Genomic DNA, 13624 nt, shown 5'->3' on the forward strand with positions numbered 1-13624 from the left:
CAGTTAGCTTTGGCATGAAGTTTGCCTCTAGGTCACCATATTGAACTGCCCTAGGTTTTCCTTTCCCTCACCTTCTAGAAAATGTAGAAACATTTAAAATGGTCTCTTTTTTCTGATTATAAAAGTATTATATACTTGTATTTAAAAGTGCTATGAGGCCGGGCGCAGTGGCTCACACCTGTAATCCTAGTACTCTGGGAGGCTGAGGCGGGCGGATTGCTCCAGGTCAGGAGTTTGAAACCAGCCTGAGCAAGAGTGAGACCCTGTCTCTACTATAAATAGAAAGAAATTAATTGGCCAACTAATATATATAGAAAAAACTAGCCCAGGCATGGTGGTGCATGCCTGTAGTCCCAGCTATTTGGGAGGCTTAGGCAGCAGGATTGCTTGAGCCCAGGAGTTTGAGGTTGCTGTGCGCGAGGCTGATGCTGCGGCACTCACTCTAGCCTGGGCAACAAAGTGAGACTCTGTCCCCCCCCATAAAAAGGTGCTATGTAGATCGGGCATGGTGGTTCACGCCTATAATCCTAGCACTCTGGGAGGCCGAGGCGGGCGATTGCTCAAGGTCAGGAGTTCAAAACCAGCCTGAGCAAGAATGAGACCCCTTCTCTACTAAAAATAGAAACAAATTAATTGGACAACTAAATATATATATAGAAAAAATTAGCCAGGCATGGCGGTGCATGCCTGTAGTGCCAGCTACTCGGGAGGCTGAGGCAGGAGGATCGCTTGAGCCCAAGAGTTTGAGGTTGCTGTGAGCTAGGCTAATGCCACGGCACTCTAGCCAGGGCAACAGAGTGAGACTCTGCCTCAAAAAAAAAAAAAGTGACTTGGAAAATGGAAGTCCTTTATGAATCACACCCTCTAGAGATAACCATCAATAACTTTGGTGTTTAATCCTTTAAATTTTTCCATTGCGTATACAGTCATGCATTGCTTAATGACAGGGCTGTGTTCTGAGAATGTGACATTAGATGATTTCCTCTTATGCAAATGTCGTACGGTGTACTTGCACAAAGCTAGATGGTATATATATTTTTATTTATGTGTATAATTTCCTATGAAAAACCAAATGTCCTGGCCCCGTTACTCTTCAGCTCCACGTTGTGTTTCTCCATGAAGTCCCTTCATGGGGCCGGATAGGGGGCCCCAAGTGCTGAGGACACTTTCTCCCATTCCCAGAAAGGTCGCAAGATGTTGTTTTGTGAATGCATAGAAAATTGTATTGTATAATCATTTGGTTGCATTAAAATTGGTTAACCTGCAAAAAAAAAAGATAGGTTGCTTACGGCCATGAAATCAGGCAGAAGCCTCCAAGACTGATCAAAATGAAGGGAACCTCAGACCTGGGTTCACACAGCTTCCTAGTCTACTTGTCTTGTAACTTAGACTCTTTGCACCATCTGTAAAATGGGCATAATAAGGGGAAACATCAGTCATTTCCCCTACTTGATCTACAATGCCAACATCAAGTGCCAAATATGAGGTTTCTGTATGTGCTCCACTATAATCTCATGGTAACACCATCGTGTATGTGGTCTGTTGTTGGCTGATGGAAATGTTGTTATGCAGTGCATAGCTGTACTAATATGTGTATGTGTTACTTATAATTAGTATGTATAGTTGTTTTTACAAGTATGGGATGATACTATATATAATGTAGTACAATTTTCTTTCTTTACTTTTTAATGTCTAGCCCGACTTTCCTATGTCAGCAAGATATAGATTTTATTCTTTTAAAAAGCTATGATGGGCCAGGCATGGTAGCTCACACCTGTAATCCTAACACTCTAGGAGGCCGAGGAGAGTGGATTATTTGAGTTCAGGAGTTCGAGACCAGCCTGAGCAAGAGCGAGACCCTGTCTCTACTAAAAAAATAGAAAGAAATTAGCTGGACAACTAAAAAAAATATATATATATATATATATATATATTTATATATATAAATATATGTATCTTCCACTGCTCACAAAAAAAAAATATACATATATATGTATATATATATGCCTGGCATGGTGGCACATGCCTGTAGTCCTAGATACGGGAGGCTGTGGCAAAGGATTGCTTGAGCCCAGGAGTTTGAGGTTGCTGTGAGCTAGGCTAATGCCACGGCACTCTAGCCCGGGACACAGAGTGAGACTGTGTCTCAAAACAACAACAACAAGAAAAAAAGCTATGATGATTTCTATTATGTGAACATATCATTACTTACTCATCATCTTATCAACTGATATTTAGGTTGTTTCAAAATTTTTTTGATGCAATAAGTACATTTGTGTATATCTTTTTTTTTTTTTTTTGAGACAGAGTCTCGCTTTGTTGCCCAGGCTAGAGTGAGTGCCGTGGCGTCAGCCTAGCTCACAGCAACCTCAAACTCCTGGGCTCGAGCGATCCTTCTGCCTCAGCCTCCCAAGTAGCTGGGACTACAGGCATGCGCCACCATGCCCGGCTAATTTTTTATATACATATCAGTTGGCCAATTAATTTCTTTCTATTTATAGTAGAGACAGGGTCTCGCTCTTGCTCAGGCTGGTTTTGAACTCCTGACCTTGAGCAATCCGCCCGCCTCGGCCTCCCAGAGAGCTAGGATTACAGGCGTGAGCCACCGCGCCCGGCCTTTTTGTGTATATCTTTGACTACTTCTGTGAGCACGTATGAAGGGTAAATTCCTATAAGTAGAACTGTTGGTTCATTGGATATGTGCAGCTTTTACTTCAAAAGATAGTGCTGGCCGGGCGCTGTGGCTCACGCCTGTAATCCTAGCTCTTGGGAGGCCGAGGCGGGCGGATTGCTCAAGGTCAGGAGTTCAAAACCAGCCTGAGCAAGAGCGAGACCCCGTCTCTACTATAAATAGAAAGAAATTAATTGGCCAACTGATATATATATATAAAAAATTAGCCGGGCATGGTGGCGCATGCCTGTAGTCCCAGCTACCCGGGAGGCTGAGGCAGAAGGATCGCTCGAGCCCAGGAGTTTGAGGTTGCTGTGAGCTAGGCTGACGCCACGGCACTCACTCTAGCCTGGGCAACAAAGTGAGACTCTGTCTCAAAAAAAAAAAAAAAAAAAAAAAGATAGTGCTAAGTTGCCTCCTTAGCAGGTCCCACCAATTAGCAGTCCCACTGACAGTGCAGCGGAGTTCCTGTTTCCCTTTCCCAGAACTAATGCCAGATATTTTTAATCTGCCAATGTTATTTGGGAAAAGAGATCACATATAATTTACATGTCTTTTCTGGAGGTTGGTGTTTTTGCTCAAATGTTTGTTGCAATTTGTATTTTTTTTCTTCTTTGAATTGCCTGTGTGTATTTAAAATGTTAACTTGGTTTTATTTTCTAACTGACCCACTTGAGTGGGGAGTGGGAGGGGAGGGCATGATTATTGAAGGATTATCCATACCGCCTTGCTGTTTTTTTTCTTGCAGGGTGAGGAAAGGAGGGGACCAGAGGGTTTGGCTTAGCATGTCTGGTTTATGCCAGGGCTCGAGTATTGGACTCTTGACTTAAAAGTGAGAGAGAGGGCTGGGCACGGTGGCTCAGGCTTGTAATCCTAGCACTCTGGGAGGCCGAGGCGGGTGGATCGTTGGAGCTTAGGAGTTTGAGACCAGCCTGAGCAAGAGCGAGACCCCATCTGTACTAAAAATGGAAAGAAATAAATTGGCCAACTAAAAATATATAGAAAAAATTAGCTGGGCATGGTGGCGCATGCCTGTAGTCCCAGCTACTCAGGAAGCTGAGGCAGAAGGATTGCTTTAGCCCAGGAGTTTGAGGTTGCTGTGAGCTAGGCTGATGCCACAGTACTCTAGCCTGGGCAACACAGTGAGACCCTGTCTCAGAAAAAAAAAAGTGAGAGAGGAGAGAGAGAAAGAGGGAGGGAGGGAGGGAGGACGTGCGTGCAGCACGCCTGCATGTGCGTGCGTGTGTGTGTGTGTGTGTGTGTGTGTGTGTGTGTGTGTGTTGGGGAGAGGATTCCATTTACCAATTTGTTTTTTCATTTTTTTCATCAAGATTCTTCGGAGGAGAACCCTCCAGCCACTCAGAACTTCCTTATTCCAAAAAAGGAGATCCACACAGTTCCAGACATGGGCAAATGGAAGCGTTCTCAGGTACCAGTGGTGTCTGCACTGTAGGTTGGAACAGGGTGAGAAACGTGGGCTTTTTCAAAGACAGTAGTTTTCTAGGCATGAATGGGGCTATGAGCTCCTGGCCCTTCTTGCCCTTGGAACCTGAGCTGTCAGAAGCCAGGGAGTGAGGTGACAGGGGAGCTGGGTGTCCCTCTACCTCAGGGACAGCACTCAGAGATGCTTTATCCTAAAGGTCTCAGAACCAGTGCCAGGGTAACCCCGAAGAGTTCTGCTCCTGGTTCTCATAAACCATTGCCCCTGGAGTGTTACTCTACTGGCTGAAAATGAGTGTTCTCAGTGGTAAAGTGGGTCCCTTTGATTCTGGCTGCAAATAACAGCAAGTGTGGGAGCGAGGGCATCAAGGGGAGAAGAGGTTATCTCATGGACACCTTGGCCAGGGATGTGACTCAGCCTGAAAATACCTGGGAGCTGGGACTCAGAGCACTGGGCATAGACTGGCTTTCTCTGCTGCTCAGCCCAAATGGTAGGTAGAAGATAACAGCTTGTACCTCCCGTGCTTCTGTTACGGGCTGTGGAAAGACAGATCAAGAAAAAGAACATCAATTTCAAATTCTCAAGGAAGGCCTTGGGTCTACTTCCAGTTGGGCCTGACCTCTGGTCTGGTCATCTGGGCTAGAGAGTGTCACTTGTACAAAGGGCATCATTTGTACAAAGGGCAGGCAGCCTAGAAGGTTCTCTGTGAGGAGTCTGCTGTGCTTACATTGCTTCAGTGTCCACACCTTGTCCTCACTGGGGCTTGAGGCCATCCAAGCTTATCTGATTCCTCTTTCACAAGCCTGCCCTCTAAATATTTAGAGATGGTTATCATGTCTTCACCAGGATGAATGGTTCCTTCAGCTTAGGGACAGCATCGTCCCTTTAGCTGTTCAAGGATATGGTTTGAGTCCTTTTGTCATCTTGGTTGCTTTACCTCAGGATTTCTCAACCTTAGCACTGTTGACATTTTTGGGTGGATAATTCTTTGTTGTAGGGGGCTGTCATGTGCATTGTAGGATATTTAGTAACATCTCCGGCTTCTGCTCACTAGATACCACTAGCACCCATCCCCCAGTTGTCACAACCAAAAATGTCTCCACGTATTTTCTCATATCCTCTGGGAGCCAGATTGCACCAATTGAGAACCAGTGGTCTACCCTGAACCTGTTTGTCTGAATCTAAACATGGCACTTCCCCTTTTTTGCTGCTTTCTACCCTTGTATTCCAGTGTGCTCTGCGATAGGAATGATTGTGAACACTGGCTATAGTGTTCAAGGGCTCAAACTTGCTCTGGGCTGGAGAGGTGCTCTGGATAATTCCTGTGGTCTGTTGGGGGTCATTCCATGGGCTGGCAGGAAGATCCTGGTATAGACATGTTCCCTTCTAGATATTAAGTGGTTGGTTCTCAGGGCTTATCTCAGGGATTGCTGTGGCTGCCTCCAGCATCCATGTGGCTTGGACAAGCAGAGAATGAGAGGGAAAAGGGATGAAAAAGAAGATCTAGCAGCAGTCAGTTGCTCTCAGCAGTTGCTCTCAGTCAGTTGCTCTCAGCAACTGACTGAGAGCCTGCTCCAGGGGCCTGCTCCTCAGTGCTCGGAGCCTTGGTGGTATTCCTTGAACTCCTGGTTGTATGGCCTAATGGTCATTCTTTTAGCCATTCAGGTTTGGATTTAGGCTGGCTGGGTCCTAGCTCCATGTCTAATGAGATCTTAGTCTTGGGGAACCTTGGGCAAATCACTTCTTTTGGTTTCCTCATCCATAAAATGCAGAGAGCAATAGTGTCTACCTCATGGGGTTGTTGTTTAAAGAAACTGCTGGCAGTTTCTTTACTGCCAGTGAGTACTCAGTAAACACTGGTTGGAGGCCAGGCATGGTGGCTCATGCCTGTAATCCTAGCACTCTGGGAGGTGGAGGTGGGAGGATCGTTTGAGCTCAGGAATTCAAGAACAGCCTGAGCAAGAGTGAGACCCCGTGTCTACTAAAAATAGAAAGAAATTAGCTGGACAACTAAAAATATATTAAAAAAATGAGCCGGGCATGGTGGCGCATGCCTGTAGTCCCAGCTACTTGGGAAGCGGAGGCAGGAGGATCGCCTGAGCCCAGGAGTTTGAGGCTGCTGTGAGCTAGGCTGATGCCATGGCACTCTAGCCTGGCCAACAGAGTGAGACTCTGTCTCAAAAACAAAACAAAACAAAACAAAACAAAACAAAAACACTGGTTGAGGCTGGGCATGGTGGCTCATGCCTGTAATCCTAGCACTCTGGGAGGCCGAGGCGGGCGGATTGCTTGAGGTCAGGAGTTCAAAACCAGCCTGAGCAAGAGCGAGACCCTGTCTCTACTATAAATAGAAAGAAATTATTTGGCCAATTGATATATATAGAAAAAATTATCCGGGCATGGTGGCGCATGCCTGTAGTCCCAGCTACTCGGGAGGCTGAGGCAGCAGGATTGCTTGAGCCCAGGAGTTTGAGGTTGCTGTGAGCTAGACTGATGCCACAGCACTCACTCTAGCCTGGACAACAAAGCGAGGCTCTGTCTCAAAAAAATAAAATAAAATAAGGTCAGCCGGGCGAGGTGGCTCACGCCTGTAATCCTAGCTCTCTGGGAGGCCGAGACGGGCGGATTGCTCCAGGTCAGGAGTTCGAAACCAGCCTGAGCAAGAGCGAGACCCCGTCTCTACTATAAATAGAAAGAAATTAATTGGCCAACTAATATATATAGAAAAAATTAGCTGGGCATGGCGGCGCATGCCTGTAGTCCCAGCTACTTGGGAGGCTGAGGCAGTAGGATCGCTTGAGCCCAGGAGTTTGAGGTTGCTGTGAGTTAGGCTGACGCCACGGCACTCATTCTAGCCTGGACAACAAAGTGAGACTCTGTCTCAAAATAAATAAATAAATAAAAAAATAAAATAAAATAAGGTCAGGAGTTTGAAACCAGCCTGAGTAAGGGTGAGACCCTATCTCTACTAAAAATAGAAAGAAATTAATTGGACAACTAAATATATATAGAAAAAATTAGTCGGGCATGGAGGTGCATGCCTGTAGTCTCAGCTACTTGGGAGGCTGAGGCAGAAGGATTGCTTGTCCCCAGGAATGTGAGTTTGCTGTGAGCTAGGCTGACACCACGGCACTCTAGCCCAGGCAACAGAGTGAGACTCTGTGTCAAAAAACAAACAAACAAAAAACACTGGTTGTTGCTCAGGTATTATTATGGTCACCGGCTTGCCAGCTTTTTTGGAGGGTCAAAGTGGGCTGTTGGCATTACCCTTCTACCTCTCCTGCTACTGGGTTGGAATCCAGGGGCAGCTTGGAGCTCTTTGGTAAGTGGTGGAGCTAGGGGCTGGTGGGAGGTAGTCCACCCCTCTCTCCCCATCCCCATTCTCCCCTCTATTCGATAGGCATATGCTGACTACATCGGATTCATCCTCACCCTCAACGAAGGTGTGAAGGGAAAGAAGCTGACCTTCGAGTACAAAGTCTCTGAGGTAGGCACAAGGAGGAGCCTGCTGTAGCCGCCTTCCCAAAAATAGCTCCAGTCACATGGGCTCAGTGCTTACCACCAGGCCAGTGTGGAAAATAAGATTACCCAAACACATGTGCACTTCACATTTTGATGTCTATAATTCTAATTTTTTAAATCTATGAATAGATGGATATTTACAGAATTGGAATCAATGTAAATATGCTGTTTTATTTTTTTTATTTTTTTATTTTTTTTAAATTTTAAATAAGGAACCACATTTTCTGCTATAAAATGCTGTTTTATAGCCTGCATTTTTGCTAACTGGTGGCTTTTTATAACCTTTCAAATTAAAAAAGATTATAAAAGAAGTAGGCTGGGCATGGTGGCTCATGCCTGTAATCTTTGCACTCTGGGAGGCCAAGGCGGGAGGATTGTTTGAGCTCAGGAGTTTGACACCAGCCTGAGCAAGAATGAGACCCTATCTCTACTAAAAAAATAGAAAAAAATTAGCTGGACAACTAAAAAAAAAAAAAATATATATATATATATATATATAAATTAGCCCGGCATGATGGCGCATGCATGCCCATAGTCCCAACTACTCAGGAGGCTGAGGCAGTAGGATCGCTTGAGCCCAGGAGTTTGAGGTTGCTGTGAGTTAGGCTGATGCCACGGGGCACTCTAGCCGGGGAAAGAAAGTGAGACTCTGTCTCAAAAAAAAAAAAAAAAAAAAGGAAGAAGAAGTAAACGTGCTCACTGGAGAGCTTGCTAATAGAAATGTTATTAAAATAACATTAACAGAAAAGCTGACCTCTCCCTATGTTTTCCCTCATACCGAACATCTGGGGCAGCCCCTGTTGACAGCACACACCCCAGGAAATCATGAGCACCTCTTCCCCTGCAGTATAAGTGGCTGCCTCGGTGGGCTTTACCCTTGTTTATTGAAACAACTCCAAGGGTTGACTTTAGAATCTTGGTTGTATTCCTAAACATTGTTGCCCTGAGCATCCCTACACATAGATCTGCTTTCTAAGAATGCATTCTTTTTTTTTTTTTTTTCCGGCATATTATGGGGGTATAGATTTTAAGGTTTCAATAAATGCCCTTTCCCCCCTCCCTCCACAAGTCTGAGTCTCCAGTGTGACCATCCCCCAGATGGTGCACATCTCACTCATTATGTATGTATATACCCGCCCCCTTCCCCCCTCCCACCTTCCCAATACTGTATTACTGTAGTGCCTATGTGTCCACTTAGGTGCTGCTCAGTTAATACCAGTTTGCTGGTGAGTATATGTGGTGCTTGTTTTTCCATTCTTGGGATACTTCACTTAGTAGTATGGGTTCCAGCTCTAACCAGGAAAATATAAGATGTGCTATATCACCGTTGTTTCTTAGAGCTGAATAGTACTCCATGGTATACATATACTACATTTGATTAATCCATTCTTGGATTGATGGGCACTTGGGCTGTTTCCACAGCTTTGCAAGGCTGTTTCCACAGCCTTGCAACTATGAATTGTGCTGTTATAAACATTTGAGTGCAGGTGTCTTTTTTGTAGAGATCATTGGATCTTTTGGGTAAGATGCCCAGTAATGGGATTGCTGGATCAAATGGTAGATTCACTTGTATCGCTTTAAGGTATCTCCATATTGCTTTCCACAGAGGTTGAACTAGATTGAACTACACCTGCAGTGTAGGAGTGTGCCTCTCTCCACGCCAGCATTTATTGTTTGGAGACTTTTTTGATAAAGGCCAAGAATTCATTCTTATAAGTAGAAATGCTGAGTCAAGGGATACACGCTTTTTTTTTTTTTTTTTGCCTTTGGGTACACACTGCTGGGTAGGTGCCTTTTGGATGTTTGGGTGGTGTTTCAGAGATAGGCTTGGTGTAGGGAGGGCAACAGCCATGGGGAAGCAGATACCCATCGGAGGGTGTGGTCTTGCAGGTTGTTTGCTTTTGCTAGGGTTGCCATCTCCCAGGGCTAGGGCCCAGACCTCCAGTGGCCTCTTGGGTTCATGTCCCAGTTAGCCTAGAGCCACCTTGAGCCTCTTATCACAGACACCAGGGCCTCAGCAGCCTCTCTCAGTGCCTTGGCCCACCCAGCTGGCTAGCCATAGCCTTAGGCTTGTTGGGAAAGGTCTGGCCCTGCTGCAGCTCAATTTCTCTACTTTTCCCAAGACCACCATTGTCCCCTTAGCCCTCATATCCAGCCCTTGGTGGAATTGCCTCTTCCTGGGCCTTATCTGACTGCTGGGTGGCTGAGGTCCTGTTCTATTCACTGGAGGGGAATCAGGCCCGTGCAAGGGATAGACAGCTTTCACTTGGGACTCAGCCCACCAGTGGCTTTTTGCGTTCCTCTTGGGGCCACCAGTGCTCTGGGACTGTGGCTCTAAGTGCAGGATGGCTGGGGAGGGGGAGGGCTTTTCCTTGAGCCTGTGGGGAGGGATGCTCAGCTGTGCTCAGTGGGCCAGGAGTGTTGAGGGGGAGGGCTAATTAAAGGGGAATGTTGTAATTACCCCAGCAAATCCTTAGCTGCTAAATCCCTTTCAGGGTCCTTAATTGCCCCTGAGGCTTTGATGGTAGACATCCACACCAACCAGGTATTGTCTTTAGCTGGAGAGCTACTTTTGCAGGATTGCAGTGTGATTACAGGCTTGGAGTCAGGCTGACTTTGTGGTAACCTGTCAACTTTGGAACTAGCGACCTTGTCATTTCTGACCCTCTATTTCCTCATCTGTGGATGGGCAAGAGCCAACAGATCTACTCATGACTCCATGGGGAGGATTCACTGAGATCTCACATCTGGGTGTTTTTGCATAGCGCCTGGCACAGACTAAATGCATTTATTGTTGACTGGGCATGATGGCTCTCGCCTGTAATCCTAGCACTCTGGAAGGCCGAGGCGGCGGATCGCTCAAGGTCAGGAGTTCAAAACCAGCCTGAGCAAGAGTGAGACCCCATCTCTACTATAAATAGAAATACATTAATTGGCCCACTAAAAAAATATATATATAAAATTAGCTGGGCATTGTGGCACATGCCTGTAGTCCCAGCTACTCGGGAGGCTGAGGCAGAAGGATTGCTTGAGCACAGGAGTTTGAGGTTGCTATGAGCTAGGCTGACGCCATAGCACTCTAGCCCGGGCAACAGAATGAGACTCTGTCTTGAAAAAAAAAATGCATTTATTGTTAACTACTGTTATCATTAAGTATTATTCAGGTTTTTTTTTTATTTCGGCATATTATGGGGGTACAAATTTTAAGGTTTCAATAAATGCCCTTTCTCCCCCTCCCCCCACAAGTCTGAGTTTCCAGCATGACCATTCCCCAGATAGTGCACATCTCACTCATTATGTATGTATATACCTGCTCCCCTTCCCTGTATTATTCAGTTTTAATTTTCAATAGTGTTCCTTCTGTCAGGGCCTTTTCTGATCTGGGGTTCATCCTAGTCACCAGAGTAGTGGTCTGTGCCTCACTTGGTGGGCAGAGATAGCTGATACAGTCTCCAGATGTCTCCCAACTTCTCCCCACAGCTGGGAGGGGCAGCAGAATGGACAGCTCTCAGCATGTGGGGGCCACACACAGGGGCTCTCTTCCTATCTGGAATGGCTGTCTGGGCTTCCATACCACCCGAAGCAAAGAATACAGCAGGGATGATATAGCCAGTTTGTCTAGACCCAAGTTTAGAAAGCTATCTTTCGTTTTGAGATTGTGCCTTCTCTACCCTTTGGGGCTTAAGATTTTCGAGTTTTGCAAAGTAAAGGTGACAGTAGATAGGAGATTTATTTTGGTTCTGTTGAATTTTTTTTAATGTACTAAGGGAGCAAAATAAAAAATTGGGTGATAAAATTTTAAGGAAGATTTTACTGGTCCATGAAATCAAAAAATCTTTTTCCAGGAAGAAGGGAGGGTAGCTGAAGTTATTCTTTTGTCTCAAAAGAGTTCCAGCCCACAGTTCCCTCCCTGTCCAACTCTTCTCTGCCAACACCCCAAACAATAGAGGCAGCCCCCTGCATTTAAAAAGCCCTCTCCAGAAAGAGGAGCTGGGCATGTTTTAATTATTCATTGAGCTAGCAGCTGGGTCCTGGCTCCAGTGGCCTCCAGAGGCTTCCTTTTTTATCCCGTCAGTGCCTCACCTAAGACTGAGAGCCCCAGGGAATGTGGGGCTTGCTGGGGCTTCCGGGGCCAAGAGTACTGTGCCGTCCATCGGGTTTGCCTGTTCTCATTAGCTGTTCCTGATGACCTGGTTCTTCACAAAGCCAGGCTCTGGCAGCACCCTGTCACATTTCAGCAAGGCGGCTTTATGCCACCCCAGCCCTCTGCCTCAGCCAGGTATAAAGGGAAATTTCTCCTCTTACTCGTGTTTTACTCCTCTTACTTCTGTTTTGTCTCTTTATGGTGTTTTCTATTGTTTAGCACACTAAGAATTTCAGAGGCAGAGGTGCCCCTGGATTCAGGTCCCAGCTGAAATATCACTTAGTTGCTGTGAGATCTTGAACAAGTGACTTTAATTCTTGTCAATGTTTATGCCCCAAGAATAGGTAAAGGGGAGGTGAGGTAGAGCAGCATTCAGGGCCATTGTCACACTGTACATCGCCAGGGGACACTATTTACATAGACTGCAAAGCCATTGGTGCTTCCTGGAGCTGTGTAGCTGGGCACACGGGCCAGCCTGGTTTCTGCTAGCTCGAGCCTGCCTCCCCCAACCCTCCTCTCCCAGTGTACACACAGCTCTCAGCAGCGCCTCTGCCACCGCAGCAGGCCGCGTGTGCCTTGCCCTCCCAGGCGCAACTTGCCGTGTGGACATCACTCTGCTAGTTCCTGCCCAGTGCCAGGATTTCCTAGAGGTTTCTCTTTATGCTGTTTGTTCCCATAGACACAGGCAAGATCCAATTCCTGGCAGGGACCCTCTTCTGAGGGCTGCCTAACTTGAATCGCCTTTGCATGGCGTTTCCCACCAGCCCCAGCGCTGCCCTATTTCCACAAGCCACACTTGGAAGGAGTACCCTGTAACCGCCTTCACGGATCTATGGTTGGGGTGGACAGCCCTACTTGCTTTCCTGATTGAATAACATTTTGTGTGCCAGTTCTGCCCACACCTGTGACTCCAATTTCACTTCTTAGTTCCTTTTCTGTGGGAAAGGTATAGGGAGATGGGCTCCCAAAACCCTTCCTGCCCTCTGGAGTCACACGATGACCCAGCATTTCCAGAATAGTTGAGTTGCAACACCATAGTGGTGTTTGTGGTAGCAAAACAATTGGAAACAACCCAAACATTTAACAGTGAGGAACTAGCTAAATAAATTATGATACATTAGTACAATTAAGTACTATTAACTTAGTAAAGGTTGAAACAAAATTATGTTTACATGTTGCTGTGGAATGAGGTTCACGAGTAAGAGGAGCAGGCTGCAAAGCAGAATGTGCCTGTGTATGAATTTATTCTGTTAGCCTGTGCAGGGCACTGCACTCGGGATATTTATCATCAGCCCCATTTCGGAGATGAAGAAACTGAGGCTCAGAGAATTAAAGTCACTTGCTCAAGATCTCACAGCAATTAAGTGATATTTCAGCTGGGTTCTGAATCCAGGGGCACCTCTGCCTCTGAAATTCTTAGCATGGTAAACAATAGAAAACACCATAAAAAGACAAAACAGAAGGTCATGTTAAAATGCTAATAATGTTTATTTCTTGGTGGCAAGCTTACTGGTAATTTTCATTTTCTTCCTTTTACATTTCTGTGTTCTGTGATGAGTAGATATTGTGTACTTTTTGTTGTTGAGACAGAGTCTCACTCTATTGCCCTGGCTAGAATACGGTGGTGTCACCTTAGCTCATTGCAACCTCCAACTTCAGGGCTCAAGCTCAATCCTACTGCCTCAGCCTCTTGAGTAACTGGGACTACAGACTCACACCACGACACCTGGCTAATTTTTCTATTTTTTTTTTAGTAGAGATGGGGTCTCACTTTTGCTCAGGCTAGTCTCAAACTGCTGACCTCAAGTGATCTTCCTGCCTCAGCCTGCCAGAGTGCTAGGATTAC

At 45.9% G+C, this 13624-nt stretch overlaps 1 protein-coding gene across 1 annotated transcript in view; it reads left to right on the forward strand.

Moving 5' to 3' along the window:
• PTPA (protein phosphatase 2 phosphatase activator) overlaps positions 1 to 13624 on the forward strand; it is a 33858-nt gene that overhangs the window by 3835 nt on the left and 16399 nt on the right. Inside the window, exons 2-3 of the mRNA XM_012772191.3 lie at positions 4003 to 4100; positions 7513 to 7599. Coding sequence (XP_012627645.1) covers positions 4003 to 4100; positions 7513 to 7599 — 185 coding nt within the window. The remainder of the gene's footprint in view (positions 1 to 4002; positions 4101 to 7512; positions 7600 to 13624) is intronic.

This window comes from Microcebus murinus, chromosome 12 (assembly GCF_040939455.1).
Source record: "Microcebus murinus isolate Inina chromosome 12, M.murinus_Inina_mat1.0, whole genome shotgun sequence".
Lineage (NCBI taxonomy): Eukaryota > Metazoa > Chordata > Mammalia > Primates > Cheirogaleidae > Microcebus > Microcebus murinus.